This window comes from Sturnus vulgaris, chromosome 10 (assembly GCF_052056855.1).
Source record: "Sturnus vulgaris isolate bStuVul1 chromosome 10, bStuVul1.hap1, whole genome shotgun sequence".
NCBI classification, from domain to species: domain Eukaryota; kingdom Metazoa; phylum Chordata; class Aves; order Passeriformes; family Sturnidae; genus Sturnus; species Sturnus vulgaris.
Window position 1 is genome coordinate 17,597,323 of NC_142252.1, and position 20,987 is coordinate 17,618,309.

The window sequence follows — 20,987 nt, forward strand, 5'->3', positions numbered from 1 at the left end:
GGTTTCCTGACCCCACCGCTCTGTGGACTCCTCCGCCTGCACGAGGCGCTGGTGGTGCAGGACCTGGGGACGTTGTGTTACCCGAGGATGCCCGCACCCTTCCCAGCAACCCTCCCGCTTGTGTGTCGCCCTCCTATTAAATCCCCGATGTCATTCCTGAAGCTGAGTCCATGCACCCACAGTACCGACAACCCCTCAGCGACACGCACCGTTTCACATTTAAACGAAATCTATTCCCCCTGCCAGCCCCGCCCCCGACAGCCATTTCCCGCTGTCCCGGAGCAGGCCCCGCCGCGCCCCGCTCTCCTCCCCGTGACGCGCTCCCTCCGCCCCCTCAGGGCTTTCCCCGCTCCCGCCGCGCTCCCCAACATGGCGCTGGCGGCGGCCGAGCGGGGCCGCGGCTGCCTCGGGGCTCTGCGCCGGCTGTGAGTGCGGGCCGGGGGAGGCCTGAGCGGCCCCGAGGCGGGCAGGGGCGGCCGGGCCGGGGCAGCCGAGGGTGCGGGCCGGGGGCGGCCTGAGGAGCCGGGGGGAGCTGCCCATAGCGAGCACGGAGCCCGCTGCCCGGGCAGGAGGGGCAGGGGCTGTGCGGGCCCTGAGGGGGCACACGGCAAGGCCGGGCTGCTCTGTGCCAAGGGAGAGCAAATATACCCTCCTGGGCTGCAGGGAATCGCTGCAGCCGCTGTCGCGGCCCCGGGGGTCGGTCCGCAGGGCCGGTGACTGTCACAGCTGTGTCTTCAGTGCTTAGGACATGCACCAGTTCCTTCTCCCGTTGTTATAACCGAGCTCTACTTGTGTGGTGCCGAGGACGTCCCCTGTATTTTTGTCCGATAACGCTTAAAGAATGCTGGGCTTGATCCAAAATTCCGACCTTGTTTTACATACTAATTAAAACAGTTCCAGGAATTTGCTTTCACGATTCTATCCAGTCACTTCCCTGCCTTTATCTCATTTAGTTGGCAATAATAATTTGAAGTTTAACTTTCCATTTCTAAAAGTCTCCATAGCTCACTCTTGCTCATACTTTTCTCTCCCACCTTTGCTCTACAAAAGCAGCCCATGTTGCCTTTTTAAGTTTTTTATTTTATGGTTGCTCACTTCTCCTTTCCCAAATACTTCATGTGTTTGCCTCTCTGTAGTAAATAAGTGTGAATTGTTGGCTGTTCTCTCCACCAAAAATATTTTTTTTTTGCTTGTTTAAGAAAACACCTTGATTATTTCTGTTTCAATGCTACTAAAACAGCAAGGGGCTAATTTTTATTGTGTCCAAATGAAAGTACATAGTGAGAGATCTGGTGAAGTTTGAGAGACTTCCCTCTTTATATCTGAATCTGTTTTGTGTAAATAGATGTACCAGAAGTTTCAGTGCTGTCCTCTCACCTGAAAATAAAAGCAGCTCAGTTGCCACCTCTTCATATGCACTTGTAACACTTCTGTCCTTTTATAATTGCACAGGCAATGGAACCAAGTGCGAATATTTGTGAAATGGGCCTCGACGATAGGTATGAAATTTAATTTCTTTAGCTACTACCTTTAATTGCTATGCAGTGTGGATATGGTTTTAAAGTATTAGTTGCTGAAAGACTGGAGGGTTTTTTAATAAATATTCAGTATCTTCACAGTTTTTGAAAACAGAACCTGTAGCTAACCTAAGAGAAATCATCTTTAATGTTTAAATAATTTGTATAACTTTATCTATCACATTTAGGTATATGGAAATAAATAAAAACTGTTTAATTTTTGTCATGTTTTCCTCTCAGTCTTTTTCTGATACATTTGTTGCAAAGTATGTGAGAATTGTTTTGTAGGCATAATGGTATTGAAACAATATGTGAAGGAGAGTAAAGGGGTTCAGCAAGATGATTTAAACTCACTCTGTGGTCATGTTGTCTAAAAAGTTATGTTTGAGAATTCAGAGATCCATTTTCATTTCATTATTTAGTTTTAAGTTATTTAATCCTCACTGAGAAGTCTCTGTCGATGCTGGCCTTACAATTCTATCCAGTTGTGACTGCTGGCATGACAGTTTGCAGAAGTTTGTAAGTCACTGCTTAAAAAAACCAAAAGTTGACACCTTTTTTATGCCTTTGTCACTGTGTAGCAAAGGGGAACGGTGCTCTTAATGTGTGAATCACTTCGGTTGTGAGGGACACAACACAGCTTTGATTGTCTCCTAGTTAGTCCAGAAGGTACACAGCCCAGCTATAAGCATCAGCTGTAAAACAGAAGTGGTTTTTTTTAGGGTTAGGATATATTTCTTAAATTCTAAAAAAGAAAAACAAATGGCTTAAGCATACTTCTGCATAAGGACTGTGAGTTAAAAATTCTTCGAGCAGCTTGGAAATGCTTTTGAGTGAAGCATGCTTTTTTCATTATTGAAGAAATGCACTGATTTTATAAATAATGTAAAAGAAACCAGAATTTAAAAATTGCTTTGTTTCCAGGAATGTTTTTTGTGGCTTGGTTTCTTACTGTGCTTCATCCTTTCAAACAGGAGTTCACAGCATAAGGAAGGTTCTTATTGCAAACCGAGGAGAAATCGCCTGCAGGGTGATGCGAACAGCCAAGAAAATGGGGGTGAAGTCTGTGGCAGTTTATAGTGAAGCAGACAGGAATTCCATGCACGTAGCAATGGTGAAGTATATTAATTAAATTTGTGACTGATGTTCATTCATAACAGTATCTTCATTGATAAGTTCCATGTGTAAAGCAGATTTGGGTGCTGATGCAAAGTTGATTTTCGCTTCTGTAGACCTGCTGCCAAATTTTTCTTGAATGAATGGAAAGTTTGCCTGGTCTGTGTCTCAATATGTGATACCTTTACAGGAAGTGCATTCAAGTTTGGCTCTCTGTCTCTCGACAGCCAGGAGTTAGAGAATGGAATGTGATTTTTGGGAAAAAGTCAGAATTTGTTTCACCCAACTGAGCCTCTCCATGAAGAAAGGCAGTGATTTAAACTGCAGTCTGATAAGTGATGTAATTAGCTCAGAAACTCATATAAATTTGCTAGTAAACAGTCTCTGTTGTGTATATTTTTTTGTAAAACAGGCAGATGAAGCATATTGCATTGGTCCACCACCCTCACAGCAGAGTTACTTGGCCATGGAGAAAATTCTGCAGGTGGCCAAGGTCTCAGCAGCACAGGTAAGGAGATCAGGGCCTTATATTTTCTGATACTTCTATGTCTTTAGTTCTTTATTTTTGCTCATCTTGCTTTTCCTTGATGATCTGTGAAGCTTCTGAGTTTTCTAAGCTAAACTAATACAAAAAATAGGCTGGTAACATTATTCTGTTTTAGGCTATTCATCCAGGTTATGGTTTCCTCTCAGAAAACACAGAGTTTGCAGAGCTGTGTAAGCAACAGGGAATCATCTTCATAGGTCCTCCTTCATCTGCTATCAGAGATATGGGTATTAAAAGGTATCTATTCCTGATTTGTTACTCGGTTATGCAGTTTACAGCTTGGCACAGCTGATTTTGTTGACAAATGACCAGTTGCTCTGTAATTGTTTTATTCTGTCAATTTCCATTGTATTTTTACAGTTTTCTTCAAAGGAATAACTCCAGTTTTATAGATTTGTATAGAGATATAAATGGTCAAGCTTGTTCAGTTATTGGGATTTTGATAATTAAATAAGTAATGGTTCTACTTTTCCAGAACTGAAGCATTGCAGTGTGATATAGATAAAGGCTCAGCAGTCAGGTTGGATGGGTCAAAAGAAGCACCAAATCATCAGGGTTATTGTGGCTTATGTAAAATGATAAGTTTAGTTCATCACAGAGGATCTTATTCTTAGTTACTTAGATCAAAGAAAGACTTTTAAGGTATGAAGTATAAAGAGTATGGAAATTAAGTTATTACTGACACAGGAACTTAAAATAGTAGTTTGAGAGTATTAACTTTTATCACCTCATAATGTGAGAGTAAATTGCCTCAGTAATTTAACAAGCTTTGCATAACATTTTAGAAATTAGAGTTGTTATGTGTGAGTGTTTTATGTGTGGTGTGAATGCAGCCTCTGTAATGAAAAGTTTTGTCTTTGTACAACTTTAACTATTGTAGCATACAGTGTTGTAATTTAAAAATGTTAAATTTTAGCATCTATAATGTGGAAAAACCAATCAAACTAAAGTGTAATCCTGCTAAGAGAAACAAAAACCTTTGTTTGAAGCATGTGCTGAATTACAGTCCATTCTTGTGTAACCCACCTATGCAAGTAGTACTGTTGAGGTCTACCGTGGAACTATTTTCCTGAAGGGAATTAACACTGGGAACATTAGACAGGTTGGAGCTGAAAGTAAGAAAAAAATATTATCATTCTAAATATAAAACTGTTCTGTCAAAGCACTTCCAAAGCTATAATGTCTGCTGCTGGCGTTCCTGTTGTTGAAGGTTATCATGGAGAAGATCAGTCTGATGAGTGTCTAAAGGAACATGCCAGGAGAATTGGGTACCCAGTGATGATTAAAGCTGTCCGTGGGGGTGGGGGAAAGGTAAGGAACTCATCTGTTCTTCATGTGCTGTAAAGTTACCATGTCTCAGGATCTGTAACTCAATATTCTAAAAGAAAACAAAAACTGGAAAAGTACTTTTTGTTAAAATTTATTATTAGTGGCCAATCTAGCACTATGAAATCTCATTTCCCCTTGATATGTAGAAGATAAATAGCTGGAATAAACTGGAAGAGTTTTGTGTATTTCAATGGATCTCCAGTAATTTACATAAGCAGGAAAGTTGTGCAATGGACTTGTGCAAAATGAGATGACTAAATTATTACTCTGTGATAGATAATGAGTGGTGAACTCCCAGTCTAAATCAGATTTTGCTCTGAAGTAAATGTCTATTAAAATTATGTATAGAAAATTTTATTTATTTCCAAAATAGCTAGATTTATTTTTTAAAAATAAGGGTTTTTTTCTGCCAGCCTTGGAAAATTTCTATTATATTTGAGTACAAAATTGAATTTTGTGCTCGCTCATATCAATGGAATGATAATACCTGTTTTTTACACTCCTTATGGCACTTTCAGTGGGACTTAGTAGGATTATCTTGCTGGAAGCTGATACACAATTCTGTTAAGGTTTATGAAAGAAAGAAAGAAAGAAAAAGTGTTTTTTTAAGCTTGTTTCTCACTCTGTGTGTGCAACGAAGTTTTTCATTGTGTGCTGTATTTTTAGATAAGCTTTTTTCCTATATTTTAGGGCATGAGGATTGCTCATTCAGAAAAGGAATTTCTGGACCAACTAGAATCGGCAAGGAGAGAAGCAAAGAAGTCTTTTAATGATGATGCAATGCTAATTGAGAAATTTGTAGATAATCCAAGGTAAGAAATAGGTGTTTCAATATAAACGCTGTAATGTTTATTCTTCCCTTAAATAAATATAACTAGCTTAGTTGGGTTAAAATCAGTTTTATATGTTTGATTTGCACTATGAAAGTTGTTAATTTGGTCAAAATTTATTATAATTTATTGAATTTCTTGTTGTGACCTTGTTTTGAATGCCAGGAATTAAAATGCTGCTGCTTGGAGGACATGGCAGTGAGTGAGCTTTCTAAAACTGATTTTCATCTAGGAAGAGAAAAATCACTCTACAATATTTAAACTATTGACCTTAGTCAAGCTGTGGTGGTGTTTCTGCTGGCCTCAGGTGTCCTAAACCAGTTGCTTAATCTTCTTCTATTTTGATACTTCAAACATAAGTGAGAGTCTTTAGCTCATGCCCTGCCTGTGAAACTCAACCAATTTATGTTTTATAAAGAACATCTCACAGAGGTCTGTTTGTTACTCTTGTACTTTACATCTGTTTTTCCTTGAAGCATCCTACAGGGAAAGCATTTATTCCAAAGAAATTGAGGGTCTGCTTATGCTGTCAGGTGGGCATGAGAAATAAACTCATTACTGAGGAATTTCTTTTGCCAGGATTAGAATGATGATGTATTTTTATTAGTTGTAGGTATAGAATTAAATTCTGCCTCCTAATAGTTGTCCTTTGAAATGGTGTTTTGAAGTGAACAGTGTTATTCCTGAACCAGGGCTGTTGCTGTCTCTTGTGAATTGCTGCATTGTAAATTATGAGAGAAATAATCATTACCAAATTAATAGTGAAGTGGTTTTACTTTTATTATAATTAAGAAAGAGGTAGCAGCCTTCAGATAAGTGTCTTGCTTATCCTACATTCTATGAGATTTCACTGCAGTAGTTGGCATTAGGAATCCTCTTTCCTTTAGAAGATGGAGTAAGTCTAAAAGAGTTAAAATCCTGCATAATAACAGCTTCACTTCCATATTTCTGGCTTTTATTTAAGGACACTTAATTATAAGCAATCCTACTGAAATATACAAGTTTGAAGTCTGTTTGGGACATTAAAATACATTAAAACATTGATTTTTATGGAACAGGCATGTTGAAGTCCAGGTATTTGGTGACCAGCATGGCAATGCAGTGTATTTGTTTGAAAGAGACTGCAGCGTGCAAAGGAGACATCAGAAAATTATTGAAGAGGCACCAGGGGTGAGCAAAATATTTTAAATATGTTTTTAGGAATTGGCATGTATTTATAGTAATTTCTATACCCCATTGAATGTATGTAGTGGATAATAATTTATTTGTAATTCTCAGACCTGTTGAAGTTGTTCTAATTGGGAAAAAACCCTTCATTCTTTAGGAAAATGATTCTCAGAGAAGTATTATGTAGATTTCAAGTATAACATAGATTAGGATTTTACTACATGTGTTAAATACTGTTCAATATTCATGCATACCAGGTTTAATATCACCAAACTTAACAATAGTTTGCAATTTTTTTATTATTATTTCCAGCCAGGAATTAGTCCAGAGGTTCGAAGGAGACTTGGAGAAGCTGCTGTGAAAGCAGCTAAAGCAGTGAATTACGTGGGAGCAGGTCAGTCTGGGGAAGTGCAGCTTTTTACTTAATGAGACTTTAAGTCTCAAGCAAATGGCATCTGATTGTTTTCAAGCATGACACACATCCCTCAAATTTTTGAGGTTTAAGCAAGTAATCATGTAGTTAATTCTGATGTAATTACAGATTTAAATTAGCATACCTGAGCTCAAGACCAGTGGCATCTGAGAGACAGAAAAAACTTCAGAGCAGATAATTTGATCAACACAACTGTTGTTGGAAAGTGAGCATAGCTTAGCAAGGGGAAAATAATTTCTCTTTTAGCATACAAAAGCTATTACTTTGCAAACAGTACAGTGACTTGTGTTTTTCTTTTAAAGACTTTAAAGTCCACACCATTTCCCAGATGAAAAATAACCTCCAAAAATTATTTGTAACTTTGTTTTCTCACTGCTTTCTTTGGATATTTATTAAAAAATAATTACATATCCAATGAATATTCAGAATACTTTCAAACAGTCTTGATGCACTTTTTAAAGTGCTAATGAAATGCAGCTTTTACTGTAGGGAATGGCTACTAAACAACACAGGTTATGTAAATGTATAAGGAAACAACCCTTCTGTTTACAGACATCAATTCTGTGACCCGTTTAGATTATTTGTGTAGAATTTAATGAAATTCAGTGTGTCTGATTTAGAAAGAATAGTCTTGATGTAGCTGAATTAAGTGTCATGGGTGGCTTTTCCATAAATGGACCTAAGATCTCTTTGGTAAAGTGTCCTTTTGTTAAATACTTCAGGAACAGTCGAATTTATTATGGACTCCCAACATAATTTTTACTTCATGGAGATGAATACCAGGCTGCAAGTAGAGCACCCAGTTACAGAGATGATCACCGGAACAGACTTGGTGGAATGGCAGCTTAGGGTGAGTGTTAATTGATTCTACATGTAGGGTTCCTCCTGAGGGCTCTGTGACACTGCCTGTGAGAGGCCAGATGGGTTTCCAGATCCTCATCTCCTGCTCAGCTGATAGGGTAGAGTTTCTTTTGCTCCACAGGAACATCTCACATTGCTGTAGTGCATGTGGAGCATTGTGTAGGTGCTCTGAATTCAAACCAGTCCTCTCCCAGCTGTGTAGAGAGAAAACATTTTAAAGTGCTTTACAGACAGAGTGGGAAATGGGAAGGAGTAGGGTCCTGATCTTTCTCTTGCTATGCTGAAAGGTTTCTAAAACTCTAATTGAAATGTATCTCAATTTCCCTAAAATTATTTTCGCATCAGGCTGTAGGAAGAAAAAAATCTTCACAAAAACTTATGTCTGGTGTTATACCAGTATAGCCACGTTCTGAAATAAATGTACAGTGGGGTGGACTGGAGCAGGGGATTTCCTCACACAACCAATTTGTGGAGATTGTTCACACATTCGATTGATCACAGGAAATTTTTTGTATTAGGGAACTTGAAATAAAACCTAATACTGTTTGGGTAAATCCAAAAGTGAGGACAGCAGCTTAAGTAGTGTGAGATTAAGGGTGGGGAAGTATTTACTGTAATCAGAAAGAAAATTAAAATGGCAAATGCTGATGCAAAAAGAAGGAACATTTTCTTCCTCATCTGGGCCTGGAAATTGAGAATTGAATCCTGAGTTAGAGCAGAGATCAGACAACACTGGAAGAAAGAGAAGGTGGATGGGTTCAGTGGTCTTGGCACTGTTTTTGTCCTTGTGCTTTTTAAAATGTGTTTCCTAGTTATTCATGTTTAGAAGAAAGATAGTTAATATTTCATGTATCAGCATTCCAGAATATTGATCCTGTATTAAAGAAAAAACTTATTGTTTTCAGGTTGCAGCAGGAGAGAAGATTCCTCTAACGCAGGAACAGATCCTGCTCCAGGGCCATGCATTTGAAGCTAGAATATATGCTGAAGACCCTAATAATAACTTTATGCCAGGAGCTGGGCCACTGTTGCACTTATCCACCCCCCCAGCAGATCGTTTCACCAGGATAGAGACTGGAGTCAGGCAAGGTAAAACTCAAGGCAGTGATGGAAGAAGAAATAATTAACATCAAGAACTTTTCTTTGTAAGCATTTGCATCTTTGGCCTAAATGAGCTTGTCTGAAAGAGTGTTGTTATAAAGACAAATCCCTACAGAATTATTCTTCCTTGTGATTTTCCATGTACTTTTGGTCAATCACTGAATATTTTATTTACCTCGTCTTTATCTGTACGCAAATTCATGTCCACTGCCTCATGGTGGTGATATTCTCCTCGCTATTTAGCAATCCTGCATTCTGATTGTAACACAGAAAATGGAATTTGAGTATTGTTGCAAAAATTTATACCAAGTCTGTTCTGAAATTGCCCTTGGAATTAAAATGCCAGGTCACATCATCATGTCCTTAAATAACTTTAGAGAAATGTGGCCATGAATTGTGTCTGAGCTGGATGCCATGTGGTGTCCAGTACTCTGCATTACCAACTTCCATAAATTGGTTGCATGTTACAGCATTTTTGTTTTATTGCCACGTTTTAGGTGATGAGGTTTCTGTGCACTATGACCCCATGATTGCAAAGCTGGTTGTTTGGGCTGAGGACCGACAGGCAGCTCTCAGAAGGCTGCGCTACAGTTTGCACCAATATAATGTAAGTGGAAAGAACCCTGTGTGATACCACAGCTTGAGCCATCAAAGTATGCAGAAAACACTGCAGCTAAACAAAAGTGGTTTCCAAAAGGGAGCCTGCATTGCTACTGCCATTTCAAATTCATTTATTGTTTGCAGAAGTTGTATTTTTTTATTGTTTTCCTAATTTGCAAACTGTTTTCATTGGTGGAGTGAGTAAAAATAAGTGTGAAGCCCAGTTTTACACATAGATTTGTAAATTTATGGTATTTTCAGTTTGAAGATGCACCTGGGACTTCTTAGAAGGGAAAGGCTAAACAACATTTTCAATTGTAGTGCGAACTTTTTCAGACTTAAAGGGTTTCTTAGGTGGAATTTTTGTCAAAGGATGTGTGCTTGTAATTTTTAATTTATAAAAAGAACTAAGTTTTTAGACTATACATGTGGTAAAGAAATATACTGTCAGTTCTTTTTAAGAAACATTCAATTTTTCCCTTGTGAAAACTACAGGTATTATAACTGTTTGCAAAAGTGGAATTCAGAAGGTTTGACTTGAGGTGAGACTGAATATTACTTGTGCAGAAACGAATTTACACTTCTTAAATCAACAACATGAACATGACTGATGTACTGAAAATGTTGGGCCCCTTATTGTTTTAGCTAAAATTAAATTTACTGCAAGGGAAAGAGATAAAAGAATTCTCTTGCTTTTTCCAGAATTTTCATAGCAGTTCTGTCAGTACATGTTGACAGCATAACATAGTTACCAGGTTCACTGATTTCTCTAAAATAATGATGTTGTTTCATTAGGTATATTTTGCACTACAGGAAATGGATAGTATCTAGTAAACTTATAGAAGTCCCTGTTCTACTTTTTACTATTAAAATATCAAGTATGGGATACTGAAACTATTGTAACTCATTTTTAATATGAAGCACTTGTCAAGTTAGGAATGCTCTTTTAAATACTCAGAGCATGATTTTCCAAAAGTTGGTTTTTTTTCTGGAATTACCTCCTGTTACTGTTTCTGGGAAACTTGCTCAAGTTCACAGTGGTCAAAGGCAGCATTTAGAAAACAAAGAGTTCTTTTGAGAAAGCAGCTTTTGGGTTTTGTTTTTTTTTTTTTTTTCTTTTTACAGTCAGTGGTTTAACTGGTAATAAAACAGACGAATTGAATGAATTACATTTTATTGATAAACTTTGTGAGCAGAAAGCTGTGTATTCATAACTAAGTTTGGCAATATGCTTCTGTTTCTTTACAGATTGTAGGATTAAGCACTAATATTGATTTCTTACTGAGCCTGTCAGGACACCCGCAGTTTGAGGCTGGAAATGTGCACACTAATTTCATTCCTCAACACCATGATGAACTATTTCCAACCAAAAAGGCAACTCCACATGAAGTTATGTGTCAGGCAGCTCTAGGGCTCATCCTGAAAGAGAAGATGCTAACAGATGCTTTTAGAGATCAGTCAGATGGTAAGGATCATTGTTTTGTATTGTTTTATTTTATGAGTTTGTGTGCAGTCATTCACTTTGGATGTTCTTTCTTTGCCCTGCTTTGTGCCTGCTCAGGGTTATGCATTCTGGTATCTCCCAGATATTTACACACATCCTTTTGTTGAGGATCAGATATGAAATGTGTCACCACTGTAAAGTCCAGAATATTTCCCAAAGCCCTTCAGACAGGCAGTATCTGAAGGACCTTGGGATTCATGACCAGTGACGCTGTGACCTCTTTGCTCTTGATAAGCACAAGCAGTGAGTAACCTTCTGCCCCTGTTATTCCTACAGTTGGCCCAAGGTCTTCAGACAAAATTGATTCTGCTTGGAGTGGGAGAGGCAGTGGGGTTTAAAGGAACCTTCACCTAAAGGTTAATCAGGACCTGCTATGGTGTAGTTGAATTCCCATCCCCTCTGGTCCTGTTCAAGGATGTGTTCATGGAAAACAGCCAGTGCCCTCCTTAGTGTCATGTTTTCTGCAGGTCACACAGCATCAGTTTATTCAATGTTGGAGATCAAGGAATTGTCCCTCTCTGTGACTACAGTAGTTCCCCAGTCTTTTCTGTGCAATATAAGTTCATAAATATGAAGGTAGTAACAGTAGGACAACGATTTGAAGGCTTGAGTTCTAACTGCTGTGTTTTGCCAAAGTAGAATGAAAATAACGTATCCATGTGTTTTGTGTTTTAGATAAATTCTCACCCTTTGCATCCAGCACTGGTAGAAGAATAAATATATGTTACACTAGAAAACTGTCTCTGCTGGATGGGGAAAATAGTAAGTTAATAAAAAAGTGTGTGGAGGGAAGGGAGGTACTTGATGGATAAAGCTTTTTTTAACTGATGCTTGACAATTCAGGCTAGGAAACAGCATAGAAGCAGCATGAGTTTTATGCAGTGTAAGCTGGGAATTCACAGAATCACATGTTTAATCCACACTATTAGATCCTGAGGACATGTAAACCAAATTCAAATGACTACTAATTAATGTTCATCATTTAAATTAATGAGGTTGAGATTTTAAAAAGAGCAGAGTGCCATTTACTTTTTTTGAACTTCATTTTGGTGTGAAAGAGCTCAGTACTTTCTCCCCTCACAAACTTGTTTTCTGTCCAGATAATACAGATTTCAGAGCATGATTTCAGGTGTTCATCTTTGAAAGAAAAATTGTCTGGAATTTAGTATGAAATCTGCAGTGTGTAGTAAGCTAATCTGAAAATACTCATTCTTATTTTAGTGTTGATAGGCCTCATTTTTATCAAGAAAGCCTTGATACTGTTTATATGTCATCATTCTCTAGATGCTCTAATTAAATCTACTCACACATGCATGTTTTGTTTTATTGAACAGCTGTGGATGTAGAAGTAAGTTACAATCAAGATGGGTCATACAAAATGCAGGTACAAGTATAATTTTTTCAGATACTTCATTAGATAAAATAATCAATTTCTTGTAAATTTCTCTTAGTATTTTGTTGCTTAAGTTACTTGGTGATTACAGATGCAGGATTGTATTTTTTAGTTTGCTTGTATCCATTGCTATATTCTGTTACTTTGACCTGAAATTATCTGTGCTAGATGCTGGATTGGCATGGAAGAGCTACTAAAATGCTTCTGAAAATAAGGCTAAGAAAAGCATTTGTATTTTCAGTATTTAAAGGTCTTACTCTTTATTTTCCTTGTTAAACTTGTCTTTCTAAAACATGGGAAGTTAGATTTAAATCTGCATTTAAAAAGACTTTTTTTCCACAGGACTCCTGCTTTATTCTGTGCATGAGAATGGATCTCCTGTGGGATAAATAAAAGCTTTCTAGAGCATTATCTGCAAGATAACATTTTATTTTGAAGATGGAAATTGGAGAGTGATTAGAAGCTGAGGAATCTTCTGGTTAGATCATTGAATGATACCCCATAGAACTGGCTTCTTTGTCCATGCTATAGAGCTCCTGTAGTAAACAGCTCAAGGTGCCTTAGTTGTAGATAATTTTGTGTGTGCACATGTGAGAGTCTCCAGTTGTGGCTTTAGGAGGTTGTGTTTGGCTGGATACTGAATCTCCTTCTTGCATCCCCTGTAGTTGAATGTGTTATTCTCTCAGATTTGGCACCCAGAATGGATGCATACTCAAGAATGCAGTCTCTATAGTTCTACTTCTTGCTTTAATAGTCAGAAAAGGGGAATTAAGAGAATAATTATTTATGAACTGCTTAAACTGTATAGAGATGGATGTACTAGAAAAATAGGGATAAAATTATTCTGCTCTCAAGGGTATAACCATATTATGGTAATTCAGACCTTCTGGTATGAAGATTGAGATTAACCCAGGTATTACAGGAGGAATGTGGGTTTTTTGAGTGTATTGATTCTCTGTATAATGTCTGACAGCTTTTACACTTGAGCCTTATCTCAGAAGTCACATCAGCAGCAATGAAAAGAGGCTAAAAGGGATGTAGGGACCATTTGTGGAGGGAAGTGTAACTGGGGAGGATGTAGACTCTAGGGAAGAAGGAAGAATGGGGGTTGACATGGAAATGGAGAGCAGCTGGAAATAAGAGATATAAAGACATAATTGAGGGCCTATTATGAGGAGGACAGTGCCTCTGGAGTGTTACAGAACCTGTCCTGAGGCAAATCAACCAGAGCAGGTGGCTGGGTCTAGAACTGGCAGGCACTCACTGCTCAAGCAAACCATTTTCTGCTCAGGGATCAGAGTCAAATCAACAAGATCCTTTCAATGCATGTTTTCAGTGGAAGAATAATTTCCAACTATGTAAATTAAGACCTGAGTTTTGTTTTCACTTGTACCATCTTGAAAGACCAGCAAGTCTCTGCTCCTGTGCTCAGTGATGTCAGACTTGGAAGTAAACATATGAGTGAAATGTATTTACCTTTGTGTGCTGCAGTTGTGGTACAGGTGCAGCTTCCACTGAAGGAGAGGATGAAGGGTACTCATAAATAAATGTCCTTTCTGTTTGATCTTTCTTTTGCAGTTTTGGTGTCTCATTGGAACTGTTTCCATTACTGCTCTGTTCCTTTGTAGGTTTACTGAATATGTTGTAGTTCTTGTCATGCAAGCTTACAAGACAGAGGAAGTCACCTCTCTTTTGGAAAACATTGTGGAGTATGTCAGCTGAATACTATGGATTCTTCAGTTTGAAGAAAGTCAAGATGCTAGGACAAATTAAAAATACTGGATTTTAATAGCACCATTAACCTGAATATTTTGGGGTTTTTTGTGAAATAGTGTATCTTTTTTGTAGATAAAAATTGTCCTGAGCAAATGTATTAGATAATTTGTTGAGCTATTTGTATTGGATACAGAACAGTCTAACTGAAAAATAAAGGATATATAAGATTTTAAAATATTTTTTTTAATTCCAGTTGTCTATGCAGACTCACAGGTTATGAGGGCACAAATACAATCTTTTGGTTTATTGCTCGTGAGAAGTTGACCTTTGTTCTTATAAAAACATTTAACTTTCAGATTCAAGATAAAACGTTCCTGGTTTCTGGAGAGATCTTGAAAGAAGGTGATTCACTTTACTTGAGGTCTTCAGTAAATGGAACAGTGTCTAGGTCCAAGTTGGTCATTTTGGACAACACCATTTATCTGTTCTTCCCGGTAAAGCTCCTTTCTTTATTATCACAAATTTTGGAATTTTATCCATGTAAATGAACAATAGAAAATGCAATAGCATCTGAAAGAGAAAAATTCCAGTTTCTTACTTTGACCTATCAAGTTTTGATACTTGTTGGATTGTTGTTCTAATTAGAAATTCATTACTTATGATGAGTGAGAAAATGAGTTGGTTTTAGAAAATAAAATACATTTGGTAAGTCAGGTTTGGAAATTATTGTTTAGGAGGAGGGAACACAAAATACAGAATTTGTCAGATATTTAAGTTTATCACAGAACAGTAGCAAGTACTTCAAACTGACAATTATTTGAAAGGTCTTGTCAGTTACAAGACCTGGTCTTTTATTTTCAGTTACATTTTTAAAATTATATGAGAAGAAATAAATCAATATTGGTCTGAGGAAGGATAACTTCAGCTAATATTAAAATATGAAGTTATGAGTTACTATGGCATTATATGCATTGCATATATGCAGAAAGAAGAGGTACCCTAACTTGCATTATTAGGTTGGTAATTTTTTATTTGCAGTTAAAACATTGCAAGGCCTTAGAGTAACTCAATAAGAATGCAATCTAAATAAATAAATTATTAGTTATTAGTTTCAGTATTTAACCTCTAGCTCTGGGCCTCTTAAGACTTTCAGCAGAATGCAGCAAAAACTTTGTTGCTCCAGTGATGAGGACAAAATAACCCATGCTGGAATGGCAAAGCTCAGCTGTCCTGTGGTATCAGAGTAGAGTCTGGGATGACTGATGGAGAAGAAATCACAGGACTTTAGGGCATGGGAAGGATGTGGGGGGGAATGAGTGTTTGAGAGACTCTGGGATGTCCTCCTCTGAGAGGACTTAAGGGATTCTGAATAACGGTGAGAATTTTGGACTAAATTTAGCACTGAATGAATTTTATTGTAAATTGTGAAGCAGTCATTGGCAGTGGCTGGCAATGAGGATGCCAGTGTGTCTCCTGCTTGTTGCAGCAACCTGCCTGCCCCCTGTGCAAAAACAGCCTTTATGCATTTTCCTAAACTTTCTGCACTGCTGATGCATGAACAGGGAAGGTACAAATACGAGGTTTGTACAAAGATCCTCGTGGAGCTGTTTTGTCACAGGGGTTGTTCCTTCCTTGCTGCTCCTTCCAGCAGCACGTGTGACTTCCCAGGCCTCAGCCACTGGCAAAGCAGTGACCATGACAGTCCTGCCGCAGCCCGGACCCCAGGGTGTGCCACCCTCAGAGCCGACTGCTCTGCCTAAGGCTGGATCTGTTCTTTCCCTCTGTCAGCCCATCTACTGGTGCATTATTTCATGTTGTTAACTCACCTGTCCTGGATTTTCTTTCTGTAGGAAGGCAGTGCTCAGATTGGCCTCCCTGTGCCCAAGTACTTGTCTGCAGTGAGTTCAGGGGCAGAGCAAAGTGGAGCTGTGGCACCCATGACAGGCACAGTAGAAAAGGTAATTATAACAACATGGATGGGACCTGTATTTTCCAGTATATTCAAATTTACTTTGCCAGAAATAGTGATTCTGTACTGCTAGGCAAAAGCTGGGGCCAGAAATGTCAGTGCTGTGTGACTTCTGAATGGAAAAAGCTTTGTTTACTCTGACTTTTCAGCAGCCACCCAGGGCTTTTTAAGGTTTCCATTCTTTCTCTAGAGCTCTGGAAGATCTGAACTAATGCTATTGCTTAACTAATTTTTTCTTCATCTTAATTACTTCCCAAGTCAAAGCTCCCCGAAGTGTTACAGGCTGTTTGATTCATTTCATCTAATGAAAAAGTGAGATGCACTTGCAAAATAATACTCAGAAATGTTTTGTTAAGCTGTGAATTTATTTATTTTTCTTTAGCTCAGTAAGTCTTGTGCATTCTCTGTACAGTGACAAAGTTTCAACAGAAAGATTTTCCATAGAGTTTAGTGGCTGAAGGATTCAACCACTAATAAAAAGGCATGAAGGGTGGAGTACATGCAACATGGATCTCTGACATCCATGAACACTCCAAATCAGCGTAATTGTTGAAAAATGAGGTGGCTCTTACCATCTTCATTCTGGATTGTTTTAAAGACTTTAGGGACTGGCTTCAGGAAGAGGTTCTGCACTTTCCTCTAAATAGAATTGCTGAAGCCCAGAAAGGGTGGAATATGCATCATCTCTTCTAGTATTTCTTCTTTGATGGGTAAATGGCTTCCTGATCATCCTGTCATCTGGTACTGACCCTCTTTCTGTAGGCTCTGCCTTCCCTTGAAGAGATCTATGTAGAGCTATTCCTTATCTACAGAACTTAGATAACCAGGCCAACAAAAATAAAGATTAATATGAGGCTGTTTTTCAAAACCTCACTCCCCCTGTGCATTGTATTAGTCAAGACCAGCTGATTTTGAATGGTACTGACATAAATGATTTTTTTTCTCCCAATTTTCTCCTGAATTGCAGGTGTTTGTGAAGGCAGGGGATAAGGTTCAGATTGGAGACCCTCTAATGGTTATGATAGCTATGAAAATGGAGGTAAGTAACATATAAAGGTTTTAATTGCCAAGAAAATAAAAATCTGCTCAAAATTTAATAATTTTGGCTGCATTATTGAAGTTCAGTGTAGAGTGCAGCTTGCAGATGTCAGTATCACTTCATCTGCTCTGACATCAGTGTTGTGTCTGACTAGATTTTAGAGGATTATATTTGCTGTTACTTTACTAGTAAATGATGATTATATAATCCGTGGTATTCTGCAGCTGTTTTAACATGCATTTGAGTGGTGGTGTCAGACCTTCTGTCCCCTCCTCTCCTTTGACTTTTCTAGCACAAAACTGTGCTGGTTTGTCTCCTGCTCCCTGGTTGTGATACAGGCACATGGATGTCTGCAGTTACTTCAGGCAGAGATTTAGTTAATGGAAATTTTGTAAATATGCACAGGATACTTGTGTAGTATTATTATTGTTGTTGTTATAAAGCTTTATGAGGAGCACACTAAAGATTTTGTGCAATTATCCACACAACATTCAGAGGCTGACATTTTGGTCATTTTACCTTGCCACAGGGCTTGACTGTGGCTCAGGTTGCTTGAGTTACAGTTTCTGTAGCCTGAACGCGTTTGGTTTGACTATTAGTTTAAAATAACTCTCAGTTTGTGGCAGCAGAACTAACAGTGTTGAGAAAATCTGCCTCTTATCGTGTTCTTTTTTTAAATTACACTCAAATTATATTAAATAAAACTGTGTGCACTAAAAAAAACCTACACACACTTCTTTGCAGTTGGATGCTAAATGTGTTTGTCTCTCCAGCTGATACCCAGACTGACATTATTGGAGTTATTAAGTGCTGTTGAAATATAAAATGTAAAATTTGAAAAGCAAATTATTATTTAAGGAGTCTTTAGATGTGAGGATTTAATAGCTGATCTTAAATGTTTTGATGCTAGACTAACCCTATGTAGAAAACTACCAAAAAGCAAAGCTACATTATCAAACTAACATGGTACAGTGACAAGCAGACCAGTTGGGGGTTGGTGTGTAAGCAGACTATTCCTTTACTGTCATTTGTAGCTGTATTTGTGTTTTATCTGTATTTTGCCAAATGATCTGCCCAATAAAGACCCCTCCTGGCCAGAAAGCAAAAAATATCTTTAGTAAATCTGCAGATTTCTCTTAAGGGAACAAATCTGCTCTCTGATTACCATCTTGGATTAAAACTGTATTATTTCTGTTTGGTATTTATTACAACAACAGCAAGTATTAGTGAGATAAAATAACAGTCATCTGTTCATACTGATAGTTCATATGATGATGATAATTCACATAAATATACTATATAGCACTTTTTCCCCAGTATACTTATCAAATATTATTGAGAAAATAAAACTTGAAAATGGACTAGGATAATGTTTAAAAGAAGGTTTAAAATAAAACATGTCAGAGGAAGGAATTAAGTGTGTTCAGTTCTAATCGGACAAGGAATAATACTAGCATTTTCTGGAGAGGGAGAGGGGAAACCCCCGAGTTGTCTGCTGTTCACTCTGGCTGTGTTTCTGTGCAGCACATCATAAGGGCTCCCAAGGCAGGAGTGATTAAAAAGGTCAATTTCCAAGAAGGTGCCCAGGCCAACAGACATGCTCCACTCGTTGAATTCATGGATGAAGAGGCAGAGTCAAAATAAAATTCAAGGAAGGTGCACTTTATTTTTTCTACTTTGCTAATTTTCTCCCAGAAGATTTCTTCATGTTTTCAGCAAACTGTTTTGTACAAATGGGGGATTGGTTTCCTCTGCACTTCCTGCATAGTTTGACTGTAAATTATGCTGACTTCACTGAAATTTGGGTATCACTATATATACTGTAATTGTAATACTGTAACTGTATTTATAACTTGTGGACCTATGTGATTGTTGTCCAGTGGTTGTTTGCCTGTGGGAAGGCATTAGACTGGAAGAAGGTGTGAAACTCTGAAAGCATCAGAGAGGTTAATAAGGACTATAAGGTACAGACAGGCTGGGTTCTTCTGCCTACTTATTCACAGCTGCCTTTTTTCCCCTTTTAATATATGAGGATTGATTTGAAGGAAATCTGAAAGACAGTTGTTCTATATTCTGGCAAAGTTCCTGTTTGTGGCTTATGTTTTTGCCTTACTAGGGAATTTAGGATTGTTCCTTAGCCCAGAATCCCTCTCAATCATTTCTGGTGCATCTCTTTTTCCTGTTTACCTCAATGAGTCATGAAAATTTGCATTTCAAAAATTATTTCAATATACCTCAAAATATCTGATACAAAGCATTTTTCAAATACATTAGCTACACTAATCAAAGTTAAAATGTAACTGCTTTCCAAAAATACCATTTGAAATTTAAATATGAAGTAGTAACATAGAAAGATAAGCTATTTAATACTTAGTGTGCCAAAATTCAATACTGACTTAAAAATCTTCATTACTGTTACCATATTGTTCATGTTCTAGTGTATTTTTTATTGGCTGGAATGAAGTACACCACAGTCTTTATAACAACATGAAATGTTACTAAGAATAATAGATTTTTTTGTATCTGCAGGGTTTCAGAAGGGAAAATTGGTAGGTTTTTGGATATGCAAAGTAAAAGAATTCTCAGATTAAGCATACTCATCATTTGCCATAAAATTATTTTAACTTATTTAACCAGTACCTTAGAGAAAGAAGGGAAAGAAAACGTTTTAATTGTTGCAAACTTTGAAAGTCTTTTCATCATTCAATTAATATGAAGTTCTGTTATCATGTGAAGTTTTGATATGCTAATTTAATTCAATAATCTGTTTTATACTGCAGAAAAGAAAATCAGATGCTGCAGTGATTTCAAATCTGTAGTTAAATCTGTGCAAATGGACCCTTACCTGAAATCTCATTTCTGAATCAATATACAGTATCATGGGGAATTCTCTGATCTGCTTTTACAGTTGTGCAGCCTTGTCTGCAATGCAGAAAAAAAGTGGTAAAAAAGCAATGGCTCTGGATGATCAGTATATTAAAAGCCTATTTTACTACTCTTTAATTTTCATTCCAGTCATAAGGTCACCTAGCAAATAATTAAACTCCAATGATCATCTTGTAGAATATTGCCACAGTGATTTTTCTTTACTGCCAAATAAAAATTAAATGTAACTTGGAATGTTTTGATTTTTCTCCATTTTGTTCTTTCCTTGGTTGCTTCTGTTCACGCATTGGATTAGAGGGTTTAAGCAGCTGTTTCTGTATCATCTGATGATGATGAGCACAATCTGCAGCTCACATTTAGGAGGCAGTAATCCAGACACTCGTGATGGTTTCACTGCAGGTAAGGTTAGGCACTTGTTTTATCCAGAATTGAATCTCCATATAGAAACATGGGCTCAGCCCTGAAGAAACCCAGCAGCTTGGCATTTATTTTTCTCTCTCTCTGTGACATGGATGTTTCTAGACCAACTTTGCTGCACTGAATCTGCACCAAAACATTAAAACTCCCAGCAGGAGATTCTGTGCCTGCTCAGTCTGCACAGCTTGGCTGCACACAGCCAGTGCAGCAAAACATTCCCTGAGAGCTGACAAAATGTCCTCCCTTCAGAGCCAGGGGAGACAAATGATCTCACCAGTGTTCATTTTCCCTCGCTTCTCAAAAATTAGCTGTTAGGGTTTTTATCTCTTTAGATTTCTACTGAGATAGATCTTTCAGATAGTGATGGTTTTGTTTTGAGAAAAATCTCTTGCAGAAGGCACTGTCACAGTTTGCACACTTGAAATGTTTTACTGCAGTGTGATTTAATTGAACTTGGAGATGCTCAAAGAATTATTAAAGGTAGGTTGTTTCTATACCAGTATCTTAGTTAACAAAATATTTGTCAATCTTCAGTTTATTACAAATAAATTTGTGTTATGAA

General features: G+C 37.7%; 1 protein-coding gene across 3 annotated transcripts; it reads left to right on the forward strand.

Moving 5' to 3' along the window:
- The first annotated feature begins 342 nt into the window (after positions 1-342).
- On the forward strand, positions 343-20,242 carry MCCC1 (methylcrotonyl-CoA carboxylase subunit 1). Of its 3 annotated transcripts, XM_014871551.2 has the most exons (19): positions 343-425; positions 1,453-1,499; positions 2,492-2,631; positions 3,046-3,141; positions 3,296-3,417; positions 4,344-4,491; positions 5,200-5,321; positions 6,398-6,509; positions 6,819-6,900; positions 7,662-7,789; positions 8,706-8,889; positions 9,399-9,508; positions 10,750-10,966; positions 11,681-11,767; positions 12,340-12,389; positions 14,471-14,608; positions 15,965-16,072; positions 17,051-17,122; positions 18,647-20,242. In XM_014871551.2, the coding sequence occupies exons 1-19, from the start codon at positions 370-372 to the stop codon at positions 18,764-18,766; spliced, it is 2,139 nt and encodes a 712-aa protein (XP_014727037.2). In that variant the 5' UTR covers positions 343-369; the 3' UTR covers positions 18,767-20,242. The 3 variants fall into 3 exon arrangements, with proteins under 3 accessions (XP_014727037.2, XP_088026610.1, XP_088026609.1); XM_088170484.1 differs by lacking the exons at positions 14,471-14,608; positions 15,965-16,072; positions 17,051-17,122; positions 18,647-20,242 and adding an exon at positions 12,741-14,349; XM_088170483.1 differs by lacking the exons at positions 343-425; positions 1,453-1,499; positions 3,296-3,417.
- The last annotated feature ends 745 nt before the right edge of the window (positions 20,243-20,987 follow it).